Source organism: Aythya fuligula, chromosome 8, assembly GCF_009819795.1.
Source record: "Aythya fuligula isolate bAytFul2 chromosome 8, bAytFul2.pri, whole genome shotgun sequence".
Taxonomy (NCBI): domain Eukaryota; kingdom Metazoa; phylum Chordata; class Aves; order Anseriformes; family Anatidae; genus Aythya; species Aythya fuligula.
Genome location: NC_045566.1, coordinates 6,904,325 through 6,930,769, shown reverse-complemented (window position 1 = coordinate 6,930,769; position 26,445 = coordinate 6,904,325). Strand labels below are relative to the sequence as shown.

General features: G+C 38.5%; 1 protein-coding gene across 2 annotated transcripts in view; it reads right to left on the bottom strand.

The window, feature by feature from the left end:
• Nucleotides 1–6,919: 6,919 nt before the first annotated feature.
• FAF1 (Fas associated factor 1) overlaps nucleotides 6,920–26,445 on the bottom strand; it is a 158,355-nt gene continuing 138,829 nt past the window's right edge. For both annotated transcript variants that reach the window (XM_032191904.1, XM_032191903.1), the window contains exons 18-19: nucleotides 22,437–22,652; nucleotides 6,920–9,433 (exon numbers count right to left, since the gene is read on the bottom strand). In XM_032191904.1, the coding sequence (XP_032047795.1) occupies nucleotides 9,350–9,433; nucleotides 22,437–22,652 (300 nt within the window). In that variant the 3' untranslated portion in view covers nucleotides 6,920–9,349. The remainder of the gene's footprint in view (nucleotides 9,434–22,436; nucleotides 22,653–26,445) is intronic.

Genomic DNA, 26,445 nt, shown 5'->3' with positions numbered 1-26,445 from the left:
GCCCGCGCCTCGCAGCGCGCCCACGTTTGGGAGCCTAAATCGTTCCATTAGCCGAAAGCAGAAGATTAAGCCTTTTATTTTTATTCATGACGATGACAGCTCCGGTCGGATTTGCCGGAGGATCTCCCCCTCACCCCCCCCCCCCCCAGCCCCCCGCCCCGTGTTTGTTGCCCTAGGAGCTCAGGAGCTTAACAGCCCTGCCGGAATGCGATGGATAAATACAACCTATGTCGTTAAAGAGACATATCGAGCGGCGGCGGAGGGGCGGGAGGAGAGGGCTGCTTTAGCAGCACCATCAACAACCACGGGCGCTTAGGGAAAAAGACCAAAAAAAAATAAATCTTGTATTTTATTTTATTTTTTTCGGTGAACGCGCGCTGTTTAACGGGGCCCTATGCACACGCAGGCTCCCCCTCAGAAGTCACCCACGGCCTCTCCGCCGTCCCCTCAGGCTCCCCCCGGTCTCCTCCAGCCCCAGGAGGCTCCAGGGAGGCGGCCGGGTCCTGCCCGGGGTGCCGGGGTCCGTTTTCCCTGCCCGCCGCCATGCCGCGAGGCAGCGAGGTGCGAAGCCCTCGGGCTCCGTCCCGTGCCCGCCGCTCGCGGGGCGCCTGAGGCGAGGAGCCCGCCTGAGGCGCCGCCGCCATTTCCTCAGCGCAGCGCCCGGGCTCTTCCCACGCCGAGAGCTCCCGGCAGGGAGCCGGTGGCCACCCCGGTGCCCTTCACACGGATGCCGGCCCCCGTCCCGTCCCGCTGCGGGCTCCCCGGGCCGTTTTCCCCTTGCCGGTGGCCGCCGCCGTCGAGCTCCTCACACGGGAGCCGGGCCTCGCACCGGCTGAGGGCGGGAAGGCCCCGATGGCGGCTCCTCAGGGAGCCTGGGGCCGTCCCGGCCGGGTCTGAGGGTGTGGATGTGGAGGCGGCAGCGATGGCTCGGGGTGTGCGGGGCTCTGCCGAGGGGGAGCTTGATTAATTAATTAATTAAGAGGAGGAAGAACTGGAGCTGGCTCCTGCAGGCTGGGAGACGCGGCAAGGCGGCGTTTGCTGTGGACCTTTGAGACGAAACGAGAGGGACCGGCCGCAGCCAAGTTGCGCTCTCCCCTGAAGCACACCCACAGCGTGCTGCCTCAGGGGTGCTCCAAAAAAGGTGAATTCCTGCGGTTCTGAGCAATATTGTCACCACAGAAAACCAAACCAAACCAAACCAAGTCAGGAGAACTTGAAGAAGTCATGCAAAACGGTTTTTTCGTTATTTTCCTTAGGGTGAAGAAGTGTTAAGTTTATTTCTCCTGGCTCTGGAGCTTTCTGTCAGCAAACTGCCTGCCGAGAAGTCCCCATCCACAGGCGGGGAGCTTGCTTTTGGGGTCTGTGGGACCAGTGCTGCAGTGACGATGTTATTTCCCTTAGGAGACATGCTAAGAATTTGTCGTTCTCGTTGAAAATAACATTACAGTAGGTCTGTCCTTAAATGTAGCCATCTCATGCCATTCCACGTCTGTTTTGTAAGAACCGGACCTCTTTTTCGTTATTAATAACGATTTCTCCTATGTAAAATCGTTTATTCCCTCTTTAGTTGAGAGTGCTTAAACAGGGATGCAATATGTCGTAGAGTGTGTAAAGTCTTCAAGCTCATTCTGTGCTTAAAATCGTATGAATCCTACCAACTTTGATAATAATTATTAGTCCATTTTCTTAGTGGCATATAAATATCCTGAAAACCCATTTTTCTGAAATAAGTGAATTGGCTGTAATTAAAAATATCTGCGATTATGGTAACTGAAAGATATTTCTTTAAATCCACATACTCTTTGAGGGCAACCAATTCCAGTTTCTCTCGGAAGATGAATTCCTCATGATAAGATTCTTGTAAGCAAGTAATTATAGAATATCTTTATTTTATGTTTTTAACCATTTTTAACCAGTGAAAGAAGAAACCCATCAGAAGACTTTAAAAGGAAAGATCAAACAATATTTCTGTAACAACACTTTATTCTTTAGCAGCTTTTTTGGCAGTATAATTTCCATTGTGCTTCTCCCGTACAACTCTGCTTCGGCTGCTCTTCATTTATGAGCTTGATTCTTACCCTGCTGAGACCAGCCCCTTCTCACCAGCCCAGTAGTGCATGGCTGCCATAAAGTTATTTTAATTGGTCTCCCAAGGAGAGGGGGCTGCTTATGGGAAATTAGTTTACTACAGGATGGCGTAAAGGCAACTCCTAGTACTATCACCTCTTCCAGCACAGAGAGCATGACGTGAGTGCAGGGCACTCAGCACTGCCATGTCATTTCTAGAGCAGCTGAGAAGCTCCTGATCTATTTTTTTTGGTATGTTCTCAGTGAGACAGGCATCAAATGGCCACTGGATTATGGAATCCATTGGTGGTAACATAACTTCCCTTTGCTTAACAGGTATTTATCTTATCAGTAGCTTTTTTGTTTCAATAAAACACAGCATTATTGGATTTTTATTAATTTTGAAAAGTTGTGGTAATTGTGCAGAAGGAATTGGTTTGATACCAGAAGTAGACTACAATGGGAGCTAGATAAATGTTAATAAAACCAGAAAGGTGTTTTTGAAGCAAAATTAGGAATTCTCAACAGGTTAATATAATGTATATTCTACTGAATCTGGTGCTTTTTGCTTGATAAGAAATATTGCTTCTGCATAGTGATTACTGGATGAAAAGAAGGCAAATATGATAATAAGTTTAGCTGAAGGGAAAAATACACTTGAAAACATCTAAAATACAAGGAATGAGGAAGGAATTTTGTGCCTGCCAAAGTAGAACTGTTAAAAGAGTAAACTGCACGTTTTCCTTGAAATTGCTTTTACAATGAAAGGAGTGCCTCATATCTACTAAGACTTTCCAGTTGAGAGTATTTCAATGTTGTCAGTTCTTATGCATAAAATCTTTTTACAGGTGACTAGTGAACATCAGTAAACTAAAAGTCAAAATGGATTGAACAAACTTTACAAGGAACCAAAATCTTGAAAACCTCTGTTCATTTTTTCCCCACTATGTTATAGGATACTGCAACAGCCACACACTGCCTCAGTATTCACTTTAGTTTAAACCACAAAAATCTGTAAGTATTTTTCAGGAACTAATGCTCTCTGCAACCCTCAGATTATAATTAAGTTCTAAAATAAAACAAAGGAAAAAAAAACTGATAAAATAAAACAAGCAAACAAACAAAATATTCAAACTCAAAAAAAAAATTTTTTTTTTTTGAACTAGATCCACTAAACAATTTACTTAACTTCTTCTATAGATGTGAATTTGTAATGGTGGTGCAAAAATCCCTTCTCAGTCACCACCTCTTTTTGGAAATGCTTGCTTTTCCTTACACAAGCGGAAGTCCTAATTAATCAGGTTGTATGAAAAGGGCAAACAGACCTGACAAAATGCAAAGTGTTTCTGTGTACACATTAGAATAATTTTAAAAGTCTTAAGATGGCTTAAACAGGATGGGAGCCTTCAAACAGCAATATATTTGCAGTCTCAGTAAATTTTGGAAAGGCAAGATCATGAATAGGATGTTGTAGTTACAGGTTATAAACTGCCTGTGAATGTTAGTCATGCTCAGAGACTGTGACGATAGCTTAAATAAATCACAGAGGCAGAAAAAAATGATAGCAAACACGTTTTATGGTAAATGAAAAACATACAGTATTTTACTTTAAAAAATCACCACATTTAATTTGTTAGTAGAAAATAAAACTGTGTGAAGAGGAAGATACCAAAGGGAAATTAAATCACATTTGAACGAATAAGCTCGTCTTCAAACCTGTTTGAAGATACTGGCTTAGATCCTCAGCGTACACATATATCTTTTTTTAAAAAGCCTCCGGAAGGCCCACCAGAAGTACCTGAGCTACATCAGCCAGCACATTGAAGGATGAACTGAAAGATAGACTCATATGAGGAGAACAGAACATGACCGTCAACTTTTGGAAGATGTAAAAGCAAAACTAAACAACCTGCACACCTTGAGGAACAATTGCCAAAGGTGCAAAAGATAATTAAAATTATGAGAAACAGGAAGCCTGCCAGAAAGATAATTGGACTCACATATTTTCAGGGTGTAAAAGGAGTACTTAACGAAAGTAGGGCAATTGCAGGTGAGCTAAGCCAGTCATTTGCAGCAATGTTTACTGCAGTGGAAACATCTTTTCTTGTGAGAAAAGGGAGCGTTACTCAGAGGCGGGTAGCTGGAAGCGGTAACCAAGAGTTCATAGAGAGAAAGGTTATCAGCAGCATCCCCGTGGGTCTCTGTGGGAACCTGTGCTGTTTGGGGTGCTCATCCAATACCTGGGAAATGCTCCCAGCAGTGAGGTGCTGCTGTTGATGAGGGTTCCTCACTCAGATGGCTGGATCAGAAGTGAATAGCAATGAACTGTGGAAAGCTGTCACAACACAAAGTTGGAAAACCAGTAAATCAAACTCATTGGAAGTAAGTACAAAATAATGATTGCCTTAACCAGCAGTTTTTTCAAGCACAGGAACTAATGAAGCCTACTCTTATAAGCAGCAGTTGAATGACATTTTAATTGAATTATATTAAGACTACAGTGTGACTTCTATCTTTATATTACACGTAAAAGAATACACAGAGAAAAACCCTGGCTGGAGTTCTCTGGTATCTATGAGGCATCAGATGCCATAGAAACTTTTTCCTGCAGGTAGGGCACTCAGGCTGCTCTCTCAGGTCTGTGACGACTGCTAAGTGTTAGACCTAGTGAGCCTTGCCCTCATGGGAGACACTCAGCATCTTCTTCCCAGCATCCTACTTCTCAGCAGCTGGGCTGCCTACCTTCACAAAACACACCGAAACTTCAGGTGGCAAAACCTTTATACAACTTGTCTAATTTGCTTGAAATTCAAAAGTGAATGTTTATTTTAAAGGTAATAACAAGGAATCCTAGTAATATTTTGAGGTGCAGTAATCATGCAGCATACTTGCTTAAATGCTGTGTGTTTGGGACCCAGTCTAACTAACCTTGATTCTACAGGTGGGCCTCTCTCCTAAACCAGCTGTTACCACCTAAGGAAGAGATCTTGCAGTTGTCATGGCTATTCCTGTGAGGAGGCTCAGTAGTAATCAAGGGCAAATAGAATAAGGAATTACTGGAGAAGAAATTGAGAGGAAAAAGATGTCACGAGGACAGAGGACCCTGATGAGTCCTCTCTCTCCTGGAAGATGGCATGAAGTCTGTTCACGTGACGTTGGGCATATTAGAAATGGAAAGGGCAAAAGGGAAGGCAACAAAACCATTCCAATATACAAAATGGACTCATTTAAAGAAGATACCCAGAGCTCCTCATATTTGGAGAGGAGACCACTACGAGGCTATGACAGAGGTCTTCAAAGCCATGGGTGGTGTTGAGGGAGTGAACATGAAGTGACTATTCACTGTTCCAGTGACTGCAATGAACAGTCCCTGGAAAGGGACAGGAGAGCTCATCCCAGGCAAGTGCCCTGCCACTTGTCTGAGAATTCATGCCCCTGCTCGCACTTTCCCTCTGAACAAGCTTAAGTAATTCCATCCTTCGGCAGTCAAACAGCGCTGATGGCAGGGAGTGAGCACATGCTTAAAGCAGCCTGTGCTACAGTGGTCTTGCAGAAGTCTTCTGAAATGTTGGAGACTCAGAATTGCTTCTCCTCAGGCCCGTGCCAGCCACAATGCGGGAAACCTTCCATGTGAAGTACAGCTCAGTTAAAAACCCCAGGGGAGACCCAGGCAAAGATGACCATCACTGATTTGAAATAAAGATGTATCAAAGAGGTATCATGTGCCTCGTCAGATGCTGGAAGAAAGGACGCGGTGCTTACCTTGACACAAGACCTCCAGGCTGTGGAGCACGAGTGGTGGGAGGCCCCCTGGGCTAGCACAGAGCCCAAAGCCTCAGCTCCAGCAAGGAATGGTGCCCACAAACCATCTCCATCCTGAGCCTTCCTATCAGCCAGCACAACCAGCTCCTGGTTCTGCCTGGCAGGGACTCATCACGTGTATTCTGTGGGGGGGCTGCTCTGATTTGTTTGGAAACCTATTTAATTGTTATTTGTTGTGGATCCCACTCTAAGGCACCTAAATCTTCCTGTGAATTGTTTAGGGAGTCTGGCCATGAGGCTCCGATAACAAAGTGCTTCAGTCCTTCTGGGAACCTGGGTCATGGTGATTTGGTTTTTCCCCACATATGGAAGAGTGAAATCATATCACTTTTTAGTAGAAATATTACTGTAATTGAAAATTTATTTTAAATTTCTAACGTCACCGAGTACGTACAGTTCATGAAAGCCAAAGTCTTTTTCTGCTACATTAAAAAGAATAAACAAACCCCCAACACAGCTCCATTAGAAACCCCCCTCACTAAATTTAAGAGCGCGTATGCAGAGAACACAGAGCAAATGCCAGTGCTCTGCACATTCTCCAATGAAGACTTAGAACAGCAATGTCTACAGGCAGGACGTTTCTTCCAAAGCCAGAGAGCCCCACCTTCACCACCATGCTCTGAAGGCCAATACCGAAAGCCAACACATCATACAGGATTCCTTCCGTTCATTAACAGTAATTCCTAAGACTTAAAACTAATGCATTAATCACATTAATGATAATCCACTAATGTGAAGAACCTGGAGGTAAAAAAAAAAAAAAAAAAAAAATAAAAAAAAAAAAAAAAAAAGGCAGAATCAGGCATATGCTCTGTAGCAAGTGTTGCAGTTTTGGGGTAATAATAATTACAAAATTAGCCTGTAAAATGACGAGAGGATTAACCATGTCAGCGGAGTGAATACCACGGTTTAGGAGAGCAGAAAGCGATGGCACAGAACATTAACGTTTCCACACAGGGACTGGTTTGCACTGCAGGTGTGATTTGGAATGGTGACTAGATGGTTGCTTCTTGAAATCAGGCCCAAAGTATTTAAGGACCAAAACCATAAAAGCTTTATTTAAATCGAGTGATACACTTGTTGTGGCAGAATGATCCTTATATAGAGATCTTGGTATCTTTGTATCAGGGGGCAGTAATGCCACCCCTTTGAACACTTCCACTTAATTCTCACCAGAACATTGTGATAACGACAGGATATTTTGCAATATGAACAAAATGGGGGGAAAGAGCCCTAAATCAGAATTTAGAACAGAAAGGCCAAACAAACCCTGGGAGCACTGACTTCAACAAGTTCAACAAATATTCAAGCCACATTTAATAACTTTATGAAACTAGTATCAAAGTAAAGAATATATAGTCAAAATACAGAAATAAAGTCGAGCGAGAGAAAACAGCCTGATGAGATCAAACAAAAGTTAAACAGAACAAGTTAATGTAACAAGTTCACTGAAAGGTTGCTTTGCTTGTGTAGCAGTTACAGCAACTCCTTTCCTCTACAGCCAGCTTAGAAGGAAGAGCTCATCTGAAAAAAAGAGATATGCATCACTTTCAAATCCTGCTGTATGTGTTACTGTGATTGTTTGTAGAAACAGTCACCCCAATTTGCAACCTATGTTAATTTCGTATTTAATAAACATAGTAGATCTTTTTAATAAGAAAACAAAAGTTGAGAACGAAGCACCTGCATTCAGGTTTCCATTACGCATACATTTATCGTTCTATTGGCTATGAATTCTTTTATTTGTGAGCTGCAAATGATTAGGATTTGCTTACACTTCCAAGCCTTTTGTTTGTCATAGATACTTCACTTCTAAAAGTGTCTGATGTAGCACTCACTAATTACAGAATTACAAAAGGTAGAATAAGGCTTTCCCCTGCTCAGAAATTTGCATTTTTGGTAAAGGTAACAATACATCAGCTTCACTAACACCCTAATAATAGGCATACATTGAATTTTATATCACCATCCTTCCAAAGAAAAAAATAAAGACTAAAAGATGTGTGCAGTTGCTTCTTGCTTAGTAGAAAACTTTCAAATCAGAACTCATTTTGTTACGATAAGCACTGTGAATTACAACATATAAACATGTGGAAAACAATACGCCAGGCGCTACAAAGAAAGTTTGATTAGCAGATGACAATTCTGTAGTGCTATTGTGCACTATCCTGTAAGCCCAGGTTTAAAAAAAAAAGAAGGAGGGGGGGGGGGGGGGGGGGCAAAAAACCCTACCACTTTTGATGCAGGTTTGGCATGAAGTGTACTTTAGATCTTAGCCTCAGTATGCTTTTCTATGGTTGCACTGTTTAAAGTACCAGATTTTTCCACATCAGATAGTAGGTAGTTGGTGCATACATTTCAGACAACAGAACTAGGATTTCTTTAATTTGAGACGGGATCAGTAATCTATTGTTAAAATGTCCGAAGTGTGCAATAATAAGGCAGATTTCTTATTACACCATCTTTTAAGATACTCATTGTTTGATGAAACAAACAAGGTGCTTTAAAACAGCAGAGTAATAGGATACAAACAAGTGCCAGAATGAAGGAAAACCGCTAAAATGGGAACTGCCATTTCTTTCACAATGAGAAATAAAGAACTTTTGTATCTGGTATTTGAAAGGTTTTTAACAGCTGATATTCAATATCAGCTGATTCCTGAAGTGTTGGCGAGATACCAGGTTTCTGGTACTGGCCATTTCTAATGTTATTTAAATATTCACATCATGCAATAAGCAGTTTCACACACTGCAATGTAATGGAAAATACTTCCTAAACTGAATCAGAACTGAGACCCAAAGCAGAACCAGTAAATAAATACCTTGCATATATGTCAAACTATATTCTTCAAACAAAACCTTACATCTTATCAAAGAAGTCAGAAAGTACTAACAAAAATTATATGCTTTCTACTATAATACTGTTAAATTTCCATGGCTGAGAATGTCCCGTTAATTTTTTTCTGCCTTTTTAAATTAGGTGACAAAGTAGAAATTCAAACACAGAAATAAAATGCATATATATGAGAGCACTGGCTCGGCGAGATATCAAATATACAGCATTCTAGTGTCAAAAGTACAGGCAGAAATGTCCAAGATTTCTTGGTGAAAAAGGGGCATTTGAGGAGTAAAAATTCTACTTAACAATCACTCACATTTTAACAGTGCATTAATTATAACAAAAGCTGGATGATAAGTGAGCAACATAGTCATAACGTTCAGTGTTCATAGCAGAATTTTATCCTCTGCTCATTTAAACGAGGTTGGAAACATATACTCATGTATTTGAAACTTTAAGTAGCTATCTTTTTTTCAAATTTTTTCAGGATTCTTGCGAGAGGCCAAGTTGTGACATTGAGTTGAGTTGGATGATAGTACAAGATGGCGTTGATAGATGTGTTCCTCTCGATGCTGTGCCTCTGGCTTGTCAAAGGATGATTAGTCCTACAATCTTGTTTGATCTATTCTTTTGCCTCTAGGAAAAGGGTTTCTTGAGGATACAGTTTTACCTCCAGTAATGATTTATTTGGATCCAGCTGGGTTACCTGTAAAGATAAGAATGAAAATATAGGTGTAAGTAGACTTTTATGAACTGCTTATCTTCACAGTGCAGATTTTCACTCAGAATTTTGAATCCCTCCAGTCAGTGATAGTGGAAATTGTCAGCATGAATTCCCAGAGCGTGGTGAAGAAACATGTGTTGCATTTTGTATTTTTCTGTTAATGTTATTAATATTATTTTGCATATTGTGTTTTAAGCAGAATCTATCACGTTAATTCCAAGAAGAGTTGTTTTTCTCCCACAAACCAACATGTGAATATATTTGTTTTTGGAAAGTTAAGGTCATTTGGAAGGTTAATTGGATCACAAACTGAGATGAAAAATCAAACCATAGTCCCAGATAAGTATCCTAAAATTTCCATTGTTCACTTGAGCCTTGACTCCTTGGCAGATTTGTAAAGGTATGCAGGCAATCATTGTGCAGGCGGGCACACAGCAGAATTCCACTGAGAGTTAAATGTTGTGCAACTTGGAAAATACTAATACAGGCACTATTGGCACCATTAGTGGCAGAATTCCTCATAATTCAGATTGTAGCACCAAACCCTGCAAGCTATTCATCATCCTTAACTAACTTTCACTTCAGGTACATGAGCAATTCCCAGTTTACAGTTAGAAAAATTTGTGTTGAGAATCCTATTTAGAAACTGGATTGCTGCCTATAGGAAAAGTCTCTTCTATGAAAAAAAAATAAAAAAAAATATATATATATTACATAATATGATTATTTATACATACAAAATAATGAAGACAAGTGTCTTCCTTGGATCCCTCAGACATTCATGTTTACATGTCAGCACTGTGACACCTTTCAGAAGATTACTGCAGTGCTTCACGTAGAAAGCTGAACGTTGTTTCTTTCAATCTTACCATTTTCTGAAATACTTCGCTTTCATTGTTAAAGTTGTTTTCCTTAGTAACTCTGTTTTAATTTCCCTTGCTGTGTGAGCACACTAATTATCAGGAGCTTGTTTGTCAGTAATAGATTAGTGTCACGCTACGAGTATAAAAAACACAAATCCATACTGATAAGTATTTTTTCTGAAGTTAAATTTGTTTATACCTATGATCATATAATGCCATTGATTTCTAAAATTATTTTTTGGAACAAAAAATGTGTAAAGAGAACCAAACGTTATGAATTACAAAATGCTAAATGTATTTTTTTCTTAAAAGTATAACTTACTAAACCTGTCACCGATTACCGAAAACAGTACCACATCCCTTTCTCTTCTCCCTAGTTAAACCAGGCAAATTTAAAACATATTTCTATTTCCATTGTTTTATTGGATAATTCAAGATAACTCAATATTTAAACAAATATAAAGAGCTTATCGCTTCCTAAGTCCACTGAAATCAAAGTAGTTTCACCCCTCTGCAACAGAATTAAATAGTAATAATAGATGCATTACTTTGATTACCAAAGTAGGAACATATTTTCTTATACTTCATGTACCGTGGTGAGCTATTGCTAAGTGGCTGAAGAGAAAAATAATTTGTAAAAACACCAGGCTCAATTTTAGATTCCTATTATCTACAGTCCAATTATGCATTCCTGCACAGATGCTGCTTAAATTATTGAAAGGTTATTATCTTAGAAAGCAAATCTGTTATGTAAAAAACAGCCAAAGTAGTGCATTTAAGTTTGTGAGTACAGAAGTATGCTAATTAAGTATCTTGTTGCATTTTTTTATGTTTTAGTATTCTGCTACAGTCCATTGCACTTCAGCACAGGGAGGGAAGTAAACAGGGGTCTCTGCAATTCACAGCACATGAGGTACTGGGCACCTGAGAGAAGCAATTCTCATTCTCTTTTCAGTTAAAGCTATTATCTAATTAGACCTCTCTGATATTAAATCCTGCAATCTCTTTTTACAATAAAAGGAAAGGAGGAGAGAACCAAAATAAGTCTTCTCTACATTTGACATACACACACAGAAGTGAAAAGCAAATGTAGGCAATGAACACAAACTTCCAGACTGTAACCATATGTAAACCTACTGTTCACTTAAGTGTAGTTCAAGGTGCATACCCTAGTCTGAACTCTGAGCTTCACAAGCTTCAAGTACTTCAATAACAACGCATGATGTCCTTTCCTCGAAGTCTTTAAGCTTAGAAGGGTAGTTAAAAGCATTGTGGAGTACCTGCAGCAAAAGGATTGTGCAGCTTTGCACCATAATTTCAGTGCGCTGCTTAATTCACTGAGGGACAGCAGAGTTTGCAAATGTTTACACCATTACCCAATTAACTAACAATATGGCTCCTGCATCTGTCAACAAACAAAGCTGTTGTTGCTTTGTTTTAGCTCCTTGGCATTTTCTGTTCATATGGGTCGCCATTGTACTTAATTATCACACCATAACCCTTCTGCAGCTTCTACTTTGTTATTTGTGGTTTGTAAATATGATGTTTACTACAAAGAATAGCAGCCTTATTAGCGAATCCACCTCTTACCAAAAGAAATGGTTTCTCATGTATATGTATGAAATATAAGACCTAAGATGCTTTGTAATTTACAGTATTTTTGAACAGACTTAGAAACCAAAGAATGATACAAAATAGAGATCAAAGGACCAGGGAAGAACTGTAACCCACAAAGGTGTGCCCAGTGTAGTGTCTTAATGAACTGTATTCACTTCAGGAAATTTGTGTGGGTTGTTTCACAAAGCAAAGTATTAAAGTATCTTTAAATTTGTCTACTTCATTGCATTAGCGTTAGGACAAATTCTGGAATCCATTTCGGTGCTGATGATGCTTTGCTCTGATGTCACTGCATGGTGCTCTTTCCTAAAGAGCCTTGCATGTTATATGTTACATTGCCCCAACCCCCCCACCTTTATAATTTAAAGATTTTTTTTTTTTTTGCATATTATTGGCAGTTATGCAGGAAATCATTTAAGCATGTGTTTACGTATTGAATCAGGTTTGATCCTATTGAACTCACCCGTGGTGCTCAGCTACATGCTTTCTTGATTAAGGCTGCAAAATTCACCAAGTTAGGCATTTGTTAATCAACAGTCTAATGGTGCTCTGTATTTTCAGGTCCTACAATGTCTCTCTTCCTACCAGTCACACGCATTCTCAGAGCCTGCTCACACATCCCACGGTGATAACAGCTGGTGAGGTGAATGTATTTTAAAAACATATTTTGTGGCTTTGTTAATTTGAATGCTTTGTGTTATATTTACATTATAATGAAATATAAAATAATAACCCTTCAAAAGGGACTCTAAGTTGTTCCACATTTACACAGTGTGGAGAATGAGGGAGGAAAGACACGATGTTCAGATGCTGATAGAGTATGATTTCAGTGACAACAAAATTGTTAAATATGCAAGCTCACAGGATTCTGTAGAATAACACATTTAGGGTTGTCCCAAAGCCAAAGCTAACAGTATCTCCAGGCAAATGACTTTCTACACAAACTTTGACACACTCTTCAGGGAAGGACTTTCTAGCAAGGTGACCAGTGAGTGGTAACAGGCCCTTATTTCTGTCGGCATTTTATCTCGCCACTGAGCAATCACTTTCACTGAAATATGTTTCAGTTGGTTAAATGCTATTTTTCCTCCAACTGTATATACAGTTTTACAGGGCCTCTTGCTTTTTTGCAGCTAAGACTTAAACTTTTCATTTAAAGAGTTCCATTACATAACCTATGCTGGATTGGTGCACAGTAAGTGTATTATTGTAGCATGTATCTGTTTAAATGACTTCTGTGGTCATTATTCCAGCTAAGCACTAGCTAGTCGGTTTAAAGTACTCCTGCAGCACTTTGAAGTTTGCATGATTTACAGCTGCACAGAACCAAAAGACAGCACTATTACCTCTTGTATTTCTCTTGTAAGAATGTAGTAGCTACTTACACTTGATTTTTCAACAAATTTCCCCCTTTTTTAAGGACCCAATAGTGAAAATTATTACTAGTTTAAACATGGTGAAAATTGTTACTAAACAACATTTTAATGCATCTTTGTAGAAACATCTTGTTCCTTCCAGAATCATTTTTGTATTATTTCTGTCTTCACCTTTGCTGACCTATCTGTTCTACTACACGCTCACATCCTGCACAGCTGTACTTTTACCATTTCAAAGGTGTGGTTCCTTACCTTCCCAACTCTGCAGGGAGAAGATAAAGACAAGAAAAAATGGCTTAATGCCCAGGAAGGTCATTTAAAAATAAAGAATCAAATACACAATTATTATGACACTTACACAAGCAGTAAATATCACACCCTTCACCTTTCTCTCCACCCTAGGACAAGGATCTGATTCCTGAGTAGCACAGCCTCTATACCACTTACACACGCATGAATACATTTAATGAATCTAACGGACAAAGAGTTCTTTTACTCTGTTTCCTAATCCTCCTAAAGTATAAATGCAATAGAAATTACTTAAAGGCACACCTGGTAAAGCACCAGATCTGTTTAAAAAACTATATTTTCAGAATGACACAAACAAATACAGTGAACCCTTGTCACATATTGAAATATCTATGGGTTATAGGGATAATATGCCCAACTGGTGCCACAAACAAAAGTAGGGTTACTTCACAGAAATATATGCAATTAGATCTGGTTTAGTTGAATAAACTTCAAGATAATTTACATCTGAATTGAAGAAAGCCGTCACAAATAAGGAAAAATATGTCATAGTAAAAGACTTCAAGTCTCGTTCTAAGTACAAAGCTTTAAGCCTGATATGCCACACTCCTGATCCTATTTCACTGAAGAGAAAAACAGTATTTCAGATTCAGCATATTTAAAAAGTATATTTACTAAGCAAAGTAATGGATACTGATAAAACAGAGAACTGTGATGTTGTATCCTGTACTCTGAGCATGCTTTCCACTCTTAGAAAAGCCATACAGAGACAACATTTATCTTTACATAGCAGAAATCATCAGTGACTTAACATAATTTATATAAGAAAATAATTTGCCGTGTAGATTCTAAGCAGTGAAGGCTTATATGATAAACCTGACTTGCATTACTTGTCTTTTCAGAAAGTAAATTAAGAAAAATAGCAACTGTGTTCTCCTTGGTTTTAAAATGTAAAAAGCATAATGACAGGGCAGTGTGAATAATAAGCCTGACATTGCTGTGTTTCTGTAGTGACTATTTGGTGCTTTTAAAAGTTCAACATTATGAATTCATGATTCTATGTAAAATTTGATTTTTTAATTGGGAAAACTAATTTTTATTTTGTTTGTAGAGCAAAGTTTAAGAGAACACAAACACAAATCATTATCACACCAAATAAAATCCTGGATGCTAATTATGTTTAAAAAATAACATGTTTTACAAAAATCGTATTGCTTTTTAACAGTTGAGAGTGTGAGAGATCTGTAACTACAGATGCTCTACCTTCCAATAAAAGCCATTAGGAAATGCTGTCTACAGCAACCCCGCCTGGGTAGCTGTAGTGTCTGTGCTGCTTAGTCCTAAGATCTGAAATCTTGCTTCGTGTTCAGTCCTTCCCCTTTTTGGCCTGGCCTGTCATGTCCAGAACACACCCGAGTACTAACCTGACTGAGCATCTATTTGTATTTATTTCTAAGAACTGCTCTCTATAAAAAATCACTACTAGAAGACTGCATCTTCCTGTAGCCGTATTTTCAGTGACAAAGTAACAAACATACATACAGGGCTTTTTCTTCTTGGCAGGAGAAGTGAAAACATCCAGGTATTTTAACTAATTACACTCTTTGAATAATACAGCTTTTGCTGATGCAGTGTTAGTGGCATGAAAATATCACCGAAATTGCCTTCTGCATGGAGGAAGAAGGTAGTGGTAGGGTCAGTGCCCGAGTCAGGCGAGCTGCCAGCAGGACACAGCCCGTGCTGCTGTCCCCAGCCCCAACAATGCCGACACCAGCACCGCGGGGCTCCAGACTTTGAGGGAAGAGGAAGATGCTGTAAAGCTCTCCTCAGATTTTCTGTTTTCCTCCTTTCCTTCTGTTTGGTTTGAAATCGATGATCTGTTTAGTTTTGTTTTTTTTTTTTCTCAGAAGAAACGAGAAGCTGATGGAACCCCCTGGAACACATCTCCCCCTGACAAAGGACCCACAGGCAGAGGAGCTCCATCACCTTCACACTATTTACTTTCAGTTTTCTTGCTGAGCACAGGAAAGATTTAAATAGTGGCATTTACAGATCAGAGAATTTGTATGTTAACCATCCCTTCTGCTGTGCCAAGGAGCAAAACAGTCTGTTATTTGTGGGCACTGCTGCCAATGTGCTTTTATCAAACAATTCATGCATTTAATTATTTTAAAAACGTGCTAGCTCCAGAGACGACAGATCCTGGCCCCAGAAATACTGTAGCTTTCACTGTGGATATTGATGATGTGCTGAATAAAAGCAAGACAGCCACACCTCCTGGAAGTCTGAAAACATATAAATACATTTAGTGCCTCTAACGTACTGCAAGAACTTTGCTTTGCATATGTAGGTCCCAAAGGGAATGGATAGGAACACAGCCACTCACCGGAGAGCGATCCATGATTGCATTCATGTGCACGTAATTATAACTGCATGGAAAAACGATCCAAAAGGATTTTTATCAAGTTCAAAGGATTAAGATGTTCAGATACCACAATGATAACTACAGTATAACATTGTGATTGGTAGATAGGTAAATAGAATGAAAAGCGCGCCTAAGAGTGCTTTGGTGATTGAGTCTGATGTATTACTTATGCAATTACCAAAACAGCAGGAGATCATTAAATTTTCTGGTAACCAGACACAGCTTTCTTAGTATCATACTACTACAAAGGCTCTTTATTGGTATTTTATCATTACATATTCTTCCTACAAGGGAAAAAAAGAAAACCACAAAATTGACATAAAGCATGAATTCTGGGAAAAAAAGTACAAAATGTCTTAGAGTTAGTTTATGCTGGATCATGCCATACCCAACAGCAAAGCTCTGCTGCTTAACTAAGGCATCTTCCTGTGAACAATAACATGCCTTCCCTGAAATAAATGTTTGTAAAATGGTGCAGTGCTGAATAAAAGAACACTTTTGGTCAGAGGGATGTGCTTGGGTGGAATATATTAATCACGTGGTTGGCATTAGTCACTGGGTTAACTAATGAGGATGACTCAACTAAGAGCTCACAAACAGCATTGAGTGTTGAGTGCTCTGTTGAATGCTAACTTCAGTGAGTCTTAAGTAAAGCAGCTCATCTGAAACACACCTATTTGCTGAAATTAGTTAAACATTCCCTGTATTCAAGTAGAGTTGTCATACAAGATCAGAAACTACGTTCACGTATAGAATGTAATTCTTTTTAGAGGGAACTTACATCTACGGGGTGAGGAAGGCATTTATTCCCTTCCATATCCTTTCAGTGACTTTATACAAGAAGGAATTTAATCTTTCTCTTTGTATATCAGTTAAGCAAACACCAGGTCTGAAGAGGCAGATCAAGTCTTCAAGTCTTTCTTTCTTGGAAGAAAATATTATGAAAAAAACCTTTCTGCAATACTTTTTTTTTTTTTTTTTAACTACATACATAGAAATTGTATTTGCACAAAAGTGGACATTACATTTCAAGGACGAAAATATACTTTCTGATGTCCTACAAGCACTGCCATCAACTTCAGTAGGGCCAGAATATCAACTACTCTCTTTGTAGCTGCTGACCAAAACATGACACTACTTTGTGTGAGCAACAAACTTGTCAAAAGCAACAAAACCTAAGGGTTGCACACTTCAGTGTTCTGCTTGCAATTATACGTGCTCCAGTCCTCTGGAATTCAAAATTAATCAGTCCAATTAATTGTTCTACTGTTACCAGTCAACAGAAGAACGATCAGAAATCATGCTCCTAGAAGAGGCATGGGAATATGCTAGTCTGGTATGGTCAGTTTACTTAGACAAATTCTCTGTGTCTTAACTAAACTAAACATAACTGCTGGAATAAATAAAATAACATATCCTGAAAGAGAGGAAAGGCAAGGGCGGGTAGTATTGACTTAATGACAGCTTCAGCCAACAAGAAGAGGGATGCTTACCTTTGTAAGTGGCTGTGACCTTCTGTAAACTAGATCATAGTTGATAATTACATGACACCATCAGGTGCATTGCCTTGAATAATTCTAAAGGATTGTGCAATTAAACAGATGGATACTATTTTGTGAAGTAGGAGATAGAAATACCAGTAACTTGAGATTACTGGATAAGTTTGGTGAATTATGTTAAACTTTCCCTGAACTTATAAAAACAGTATCCAAGTTTCTGAACTTATCAGAAAAATACTTTATTTTTCTGAAATCCTCCTTGGCCCTTGACAGCTGTTAAAGCTACTTTCCCAATTTATGTGAATGACTAGTTACTAATAATGTTATTGGGTACAGCTACGATAGTGCGTGAATCCTTTCTCAGAAGAACATCTTTCTTCCTTCTTTCCATCAAGATAATGATTAAGGAAAAGAACGTCAAAAGCCAGACACGGTCCTGAACATGTATTTCTTTCATAACCTATTCAGTGAGTTTGAATGCCACATTATGAGTTTAGATTATCTGAATGTATTATTTGCACGGGGTGAAATGCAGAAAAATCCTTACAAAGGCTAGAATGGACTGAGATGCACAGAATTGCTAACCTACACCTAACTCAGTCATACAAGCATCATGACCATAACATTACAACAGCAGAGCACAGTCACATGTTGGGATGATCATGTGTGCAGAGCACTGCAGCTAAACTCACCATACCCTGGCGTTATTTCCACCACTGTGGGTGTCAAAATAAGATTACTCCTGCCAGAATGCAGGAAATGAACAATTACATTTGGTTTTGGGGGGATATCTTACTCTGTATTTCTGTATAATATTAAGAATAGTCTGGCATTGAATTTACTGAAATCCTGATTGTACTTAATTTAAATTGATGTGCAATTTAAGTTAAATTCATTTTCTATGGTTTCAAGGGAGACAGATTTTGTTTCTGTTTATTTAAACTGCTGTTGGAATTGGTTAATTAAAAGGATTTAAAAAATCTTAATACTCTAAACAGAGCAAACTGGTTCTGAATTATTAAGCAACATTTTAGATGCATTTAAATAACCTTAAGTGACTTAACTGCCACCTGATCCTAAGCTGTAGCTCAGAAAAACGAAATGTGAAATACTGTAGAAGTCTGGGCTTACCAGGGCTTCCAGATACAGTAAATAAAAAGCTTAAGTCTCTAACAAAGCGTCTGCAAAGCCATATCTCAAATACATAACTAGTGCTCCACCTCAAGGAGAAATGAGCAGAAGAAACTGAAGACTGCAACTTTGATTTTTCAGACCAAATTAGCAAGCTCAGTCTTTCAAAAACAGACTTTCAAATGAGATGGACTCGGCAGAGCATGCCAGGACCTCACTTTCTGTCACATACTATACAACTTCCACAAATGTGTCATTAATCCTAGTAGCACCAGTTTGGGTGAATTTGTTCTGCACATTCAGTTTCAACTAGATATGGGACACTTTGGCTTCTTTCCTACAGCGTGGTCAAATGCCCAGGCTGTAAGATGTTAAAGAATTTTTGGAAGACTTCTGCAGACTTCCACTGAAGAAAGCAAGGAACTGGTCATTCAGAAGGTCTACAGGGTGCTGGGAGAAGATAGGCCCTGCAGAAAGCACATTGAGAGGACTACTGAAATTAGTGTTTGGGAAGGCTTTTTAGGAGAAAGGGACTTACTTGAAAGGGAGAAGGTTGACTGAGCATGCTAATATGCTTGGTGTAAGCTCTCTGTTGTTAGAGTTGAATCCATTCTGAAGATTAGGGTGACCATTGGAAGAAAAAGAACTATAATTCTAAAATCAGCACACAAATTTAACCGGCACATACGCTTGCTTCCATAAAGCCTTTGCAGGTGCATTTAAGAATATGGCTAAGGACTGGTAATACAGCTTTTTACTCAGAAAGATGTGCTTACCAAATGTTTTCAAAGTTAGAGGTAGAAATTACCTGCTGACACAGGGTCATTTGTGTGGAATATGCTGGTCAGTACAGTACGTAGTTCTGCTTTGGTTAAGGTACTGAGAAAGGAGGTGGTTAATATCTAATTTCTGTGCTAGTAGGAAGAACACAGTCAGTGACAAAGACCCAATAACAAGTCACTGCATGTGCTTAAATGCTTTGGAATGTCACTACTGCTTTAAAAACTACAAGTAGTGTCTAGAAAAGGTTAATCTGTGTATTTACTCATGTGTAGAAGTTTGTATTTACAGTAGGGTTATGATACCAACTTTAAGTTAGCTAAGGATATCTGTGTAAGCAACTGGAACATAGAACCAAGAACTAATGAATTTTTATTTACCAAAGAAGTAAAAATACTTCAACAACATTGTATCAGGACTGATGGCTTTGAAAAGCAGATTCTGAAAAGCAAGTAAAAAATGTTCTGACAAGTTTCCCGTAAGAAAATGCTCATCTGATTGAAGATAATCCCCTCGTTTTGATAAGACAAACACTTCTGGGGGTGTGTATGTTATTGTAATATAGATTAAGATAGAAGAAAAATGATTAACTTGAGAAGAAATGTTTTCATCTTACTGCAGCAAAAATTCCAGCAAAGAAATTCTGACATTTTCAAAACTTTTTTTTCGTTTTTTTTTTTTTTTTCTTTTCTCAAAATTGTTATAGGTTAAATACAAAAGGATATTTCTAAATGCTATTTTTTTCTGGAGCACAAGCATCCCAAGTGTTTTGTTCTTCTTTCACAAATTTGAATGGATGTCTGTGATATATGTCATATAGCAGAAGGGTTTTGATTGCAACTTACAGTGTATTTTTAAGAGGCTGTATAGCATGAAGCCTAAGGTAAGAAATATATACTTGTACCACACTCACAGTACTTTCATCAGCATGATTTTTTTCCTTTTTTTAAGCAAACAAACAGAACTCTTCTCTCTGTGGAGTCGCACAATTCCATCTTTCCAAATCTGTGGAACATGGCAGATGTCATTTATAGTTAGCCCCTGGGGATTATTTTTTGTCTGTTGTAGCTCTGGTGGTCACAATGGCAACCGGATTCATACACGGCCACTGAGTCAAATCAGCATGAATCATTTATGCGACTCCTCATACATGGCATTATTAGGTTGGAATCATAGAAAAAAGATGACAGGGTCTCGCGTCCAGTGCAACAGACCAACAGCTCTGTATCCTGCCATAAAATTCTCCTTCCTTTGCCTCAGCATTTTCTGCCTTGAAGTTTCACAGATTTATTGACACTACCATCCCACTGTAATTTAGTGGTCTTTTTTCTTTTCCATTCCTTTTTTCATTTGTTCTCATTTGAGCCATCTGATCAATTTTTGAGTTTACAGAGGACTAAAATTAATAATGATGACGATGTGATTATTTACAGAAACAGCCAGTCTAAACAGAGAGAATTTAAAGTGTAGGAAAAAAAAAAAGAGTAATATATTCATAATTTGATTTTTTTTTTTTGTTGTAATAACTATGTGCTAGGACATAAATATGTTACAGGCAGGAAGGTATGACTTGCAGAATATTTAAAACACATGAAAACGTCGTTTAGACTGTGAAAGATTGTTGAGTAAGGTGAATGATACTGGAAACTTAGATGACTTCCAGTCCTTGGTTCCACTGGAAATGATATCACATGCTTAAGGAGTAAAGTTAATTAGTGATTAATGAGATTCCCAAAATGCTTCTTTTCAGTCTGACTGATTAGGATTCTCAATATAAGACAAGGTGGAAGAAAAGCTGTAAGCACTGCAATCTTGTTTACAGAGTTATGCCATGAATCTTCAGAAATCACATCCACTCTCAAGGTCATAGCTTGTTAAAGACATTATTTTCTTCCCCTTTTGGAGTACTTGTGTCACTTAAAATAACTTACAAATAGGATGATAAAGCAATGGGCTGCTGTTACAAAACAGTACTGTAAACACGCCAATCAGAGCTCTGCTCCTAGTGAACTTCCTCCACAGGCAGTGATGAGAAAGAAAATGGAAAAGCAACCCAGATTCTGAGCTCCTTTGATGAAAAATGGCTTAACCAGTCACCTGGAGATTCCCCCGGACAACAAAACCCCTGCTCCAGCCCAAAGCTGCCCAACTCATTTGCAGTACTGGAGGTAGCACAGCCAAAAAGCTGCTGAGCTTCACCCATCACTGCTTGGCTCAGTTTGTACTGTCACCTCTGCATCACCCCATTACCTTCCCCCTTTTACGCAGTGCCCTCATATTAATTGCTGCACAGTTGGATCCACTGACTTTTACCTTCGCTGTAACCATGACTAGTTAAATGAAAGTTAAACTGCAAAAGAGCAGACAACACATAGTTATATCTTAAGTGAAACCTGGTAACAAGCACATAAATATCTGTTGATAAACCAACAGAACTGAACTTGCTTTTGTAAGCAGTAAGTGGTATTGACTTTGAAAATCAGTCACAGCAAGTACATCGCTAGAATTTGGACGTAGAAGGTATAAATGATTACTTGGTTGTATGATGTAACAGGTGGATGAACAATTCATTACAGTGTACTGATTAGCTCGTAACCATTTGTTATCTGACACTGAGCCTTCCTGGTCATAACATAAAATTGGAATAAAATGGCAAAAACAATGACCAGAGAAATACTAGTCTATATCAGACCTAAACAGCAGACTAATATTGATGCTCTTTCCTTCACAACATGAAGCGAGTGATGCTGGCTCACAGTCAGAACACATGGACATTTTTCACTGAATGTGATCCACAACTCGTTTGTATCAGAAATGAAGGATTTTTTAAAATGTCACTGGAAACAGATTTCACAGTGCAATTTTGTATGCAACATATGATAGCACTGTTAGGCTAGCACCTGGCTTGCTCACAGCCACAGAGCTTGGGCCACACTCTAACATATTCAGGCACAGCTTTTATTTTCTATGCTAAAACATACTGGTCATCCAAACACACACAATTAAGAAGTAGTGATATTATTCCTGGAAGGTGCATTTACTCACATCTCTCCTTGGAAAGGTGCCCAGCAGCTTGTATTCCTCCCAAGGATATCCCTTGGAAGCTACAAAATCAAAGACAACCTGCAGCTTGCTGCTGGCCAGGAAACGTCGCTCAAAGAATTCTCCACTGGGTGTCCGAATACGCAGTTTGCTGACTGACTCGGTGCTCTCCTCTTTCGGTTCTGGAGGCAAAGATTGCTCAAGAGAGAGCCTGATAGCCTGAGGATGGAAAAATAACCATTCAGGTTGCAATCTTAACAACAGAAGAAAAGGAAAGAGCTTTTCTGTTCATGTCTTCTAGAATTTCATGATGTGCCATAGTTGTGCTTTATACCTCAACAACAAAATCATTTTTATTCACTCCTTAATAACAGCTCACCAGACAACTAATTAAAATAAATCCTTCTTTATAACACATATTATTAGGTCTACAGTTAATGCACGATGGGGATAAGTAATTTAATCATTTGGCAGAAAGCCTTGAAAAATTTGAAAGAGAGAATAATTGTCAAGTGGCCAATTGCTTCCTTAAAAGGGTATAAATTGAAGGCAGTAAAAGTATTTCTTCAAATGCACTTATTATCAAATTGCCTTCCTCTTATACAGAGTAATTGACCATTTGTACCAAAGACAAGACCCTCAGTGGCAGTTCAGAATAAAAAGAAATATGTGCAAGAGATTTACTATAAATAAATAAAAACACTGTTAGATGTGCTTAAAAATATCACAAATGTGTATTAAATATAGTGTATATACAAAATTTGGAACAGTCAAAGAAGGAAATTGGGAGGAGAGACACGGGAACTTTAAGGTTTAAAGAAAGCAATTATTATTACTACTTGCAGGAAGACTACTCCAAGCACAGGTGTGCACATCTTCTGAAACAACTTGCACGCAGCCAGCCAGCACTGTAATGCCCAGGCTGCAGTACGCAGCTAAAAATGCAGATGCTTGCCTTCCTGCTAACACTGCGCATATTGCTGATGTCAAGACTTTACGAGCAGGAACCAAGTCTGTATTCACTGACCTTTGCCTCCAGGAACTACAACATTTACACTTTGATCAGAATTAAAAACAAACAAACAACAACAGCAACAAAAGCCTAATATTAGACTGCTGCCATAGGTGGGCTTGATTGTCATGGGTGCTGAATGCTGTTGGCGCCCTCAGACAGAGGCTGATTTCTTTTAAAAATAAGATCGTGTTTAGAAAGCAGCCTTGTTACCGTATCACCTTACTTCAGGCAGCAGTTAATGAGAATCTCAACGAGTGCTAGAAGCAGAATAACAATTCCTTCCCAATACACCTAAAAGACAGTATTCCAAAATGCGGCAGTCATGCACTGCTTTACCTAGAATTTAAAGGCACTTTCATGATACACAGTTGCTATTTATGCCTTTGAAAATCTCCCCAAGGTCATTTAGTAACAGATATTGATGGAGGATGATTGCAGTAAAGAGAAAGGAATGGGCAAAAGCAAGATTAAGAAGCCTTTTAAATAGTCTACTTCTTGCACACGAACCTCTGAGCAAATTATAGCTCAGTATAAATATTTATACATAGAACTTGAGTTCATTTTTGCTCATCTACTATGAGATTATATTTTAAATAGATTCTATTTTAATTTTCTCTCTCTCCATACTCAACCACCTGCTTACTGTCTTTCTGTTTTGACATTTCCCCACACAGTATAACAACAGATGCTACATTATTTACTGAACCCAATCAATTATATTATAGAAAAATAAACAACAGTAGCTCATTAGAGCTCTTTTCTTTGTGCAAAGAATGCGTCGCTCCCTCAAGTAACTAGTCTCCCAGGCTTCAATGTAAAACGGCAGTTTACAATGGATATTCTGTACCAGCAAACCAAGTCAGAAAACAATGATGAGATGGATCACATTAATAACTCTTGGATCTGAACAAGCAATTTCAGTGTTGTTGATAAAAAGATGTTCAGTATGTGAATAGCTCAGTAGCCTGATTTTAAATATAGGAACTGAACATAGAGGCACTTCTGTAAGTAAACACTGTTGCAGAACAATTCAGTATAAGTAATCTGTATACTTGAAAATGGGAGTGTTAGTAAACATTATTGTTAAAATCCCTTTTGTTCTACTAAGCAAACAGATCCTATTATTTTCATTACTGCAGTCTACAGTAAAACAGGGAAGCCCAGATATATTTTGATAACATGGACTAGCTTTGCAGGCTTTGTGTAAGGAAACACTTTTCAAAAGGCCAAGGTGTTAGAAAGGGTTCAGGAGCAGATATACTAAAGCAGAGTGAATTATTGTTTCTATGCATATGAAATTACTTAAATAACAAAAATGTTTTTATTACTTGAATCTGATTATAAGTGATTGCTCAATAGTCTGTTATTGCTACAGTACTGATTTATTTTTAATTGCTATTGACCTTACAGAATTGCCAGCTTTCGACTACTCGACAAAATTCTCACAGTCGAGTTTTGTGCACGGCTCATCCAGTTGTGTTTTTATCCTCTTATTCTTGCCTTATGTTAACAACAGGAGCTAAGAAAGCCATCAGATACTGTGGAATAATACAGAAGACTGGACTGCATTTTTACTAAAGCATTGAATTCTACTGCTTTGATGGAATGCAGTATTTACAACACAGCACTGTTTAAAACGTTCTTGAATGTTTAAATGGTTCAGATTTTTTTAAGGCAATTATCTTGGTCAAAATATATATGCAAATGCATTGCTTATACAGTTTGTTTATTGGGTTTGTCTCTGGGAATAATAGCTGCACTGGTAGCCAACTTTTTGCAGTTGTGTAATGCAATTTTTTCATACATCAGCAAAGTACACAAGACTGAAATGTCAAATATATATTTAAGTCTGGGGTGGGGGGCGATGAGGAAGGCTGTGATTTATCAGGATTCCATAAGTTCCAAGGACTTTTAACTAAATGGAAAATTAAATGAGAATATAATGCCAAATTTCAAATCTCCATCATTGCTGGGAGTCAGAGCAAAAGAGTTATATAAACTCCACTAAAAATACTGAAACTCTGATATTTTATATAAATGAATAAATATTTAAAATATATTTTATCCATATTTGCAATAATACTGGAAATATACTCAGGAAATACATATTCAATAGGGATGTCGATGTAGCTTTGTAGTCATTAGCAACTTCCTCACAAAATCTTATATGCCTAGAAGTCAAAGGACAACACTCAGTCAACTCTAATTTCAGTCAATACATTTATGTGTACGTCACTTATTTTGAACATTTTATTCAAGGGTTTCAAAGTCCCTTTCAAATACGAGCTAGGTGAGTTTCATAGCAGTTCTGTAAGGACATCTATTTCAAGACCACTTCACAGAACAGCTGAAAATACTTTAATGACTCGTCTGTTTCACCTATCCTTTGAAATGTGGTGGGGTTTCAAGGGAAGAAACATGGCTGTAACAAAGCCTTTTTTCTTCTCTTTTAAACCATATTACTTATTTGTCAGCAGGTGAAAAACAGGAAGCCACTGTAAAATTCATGTACATGATTATTTACGCCTACAGTGATACACAGCTAGGACAGGAGCCAGCCTAGATCCAGCAAGAGGCTGCAGGAGCTCTCTCTGGCAGGTTTTGGGGCCTGCAGAATCTACAAAATTGAGAGAATCTACAAAGTAACAGGGTTTGAGGAACAGCAAGCACTCTTCACAGCATACGGTTTCTATATTTTTACATAGGCCTAGAGACCTCAAGAGTTTGTTTAAACACAATTTTCAACCTAAGGAAGATTCTGTAGAAGATTGTTTAGACATTTTAAGACATACAATTGATTCCATTTTCTAGACTTTTTTTTTTTGTTGTTGTTAGTTTGTTTTGATTTCTTTAAAAAAAAATTTAAAAGTCTTTTGTCTCCCAAATAAGACTTGGCAACTTGCTTGATCAGAATTGCAGTTAGGCTTTGTGCTACTTCCTGGAAAAAATGAAAGGGCTTCATGGCATTATATTTTCAAAAGCAGTGCCTTCAGACAC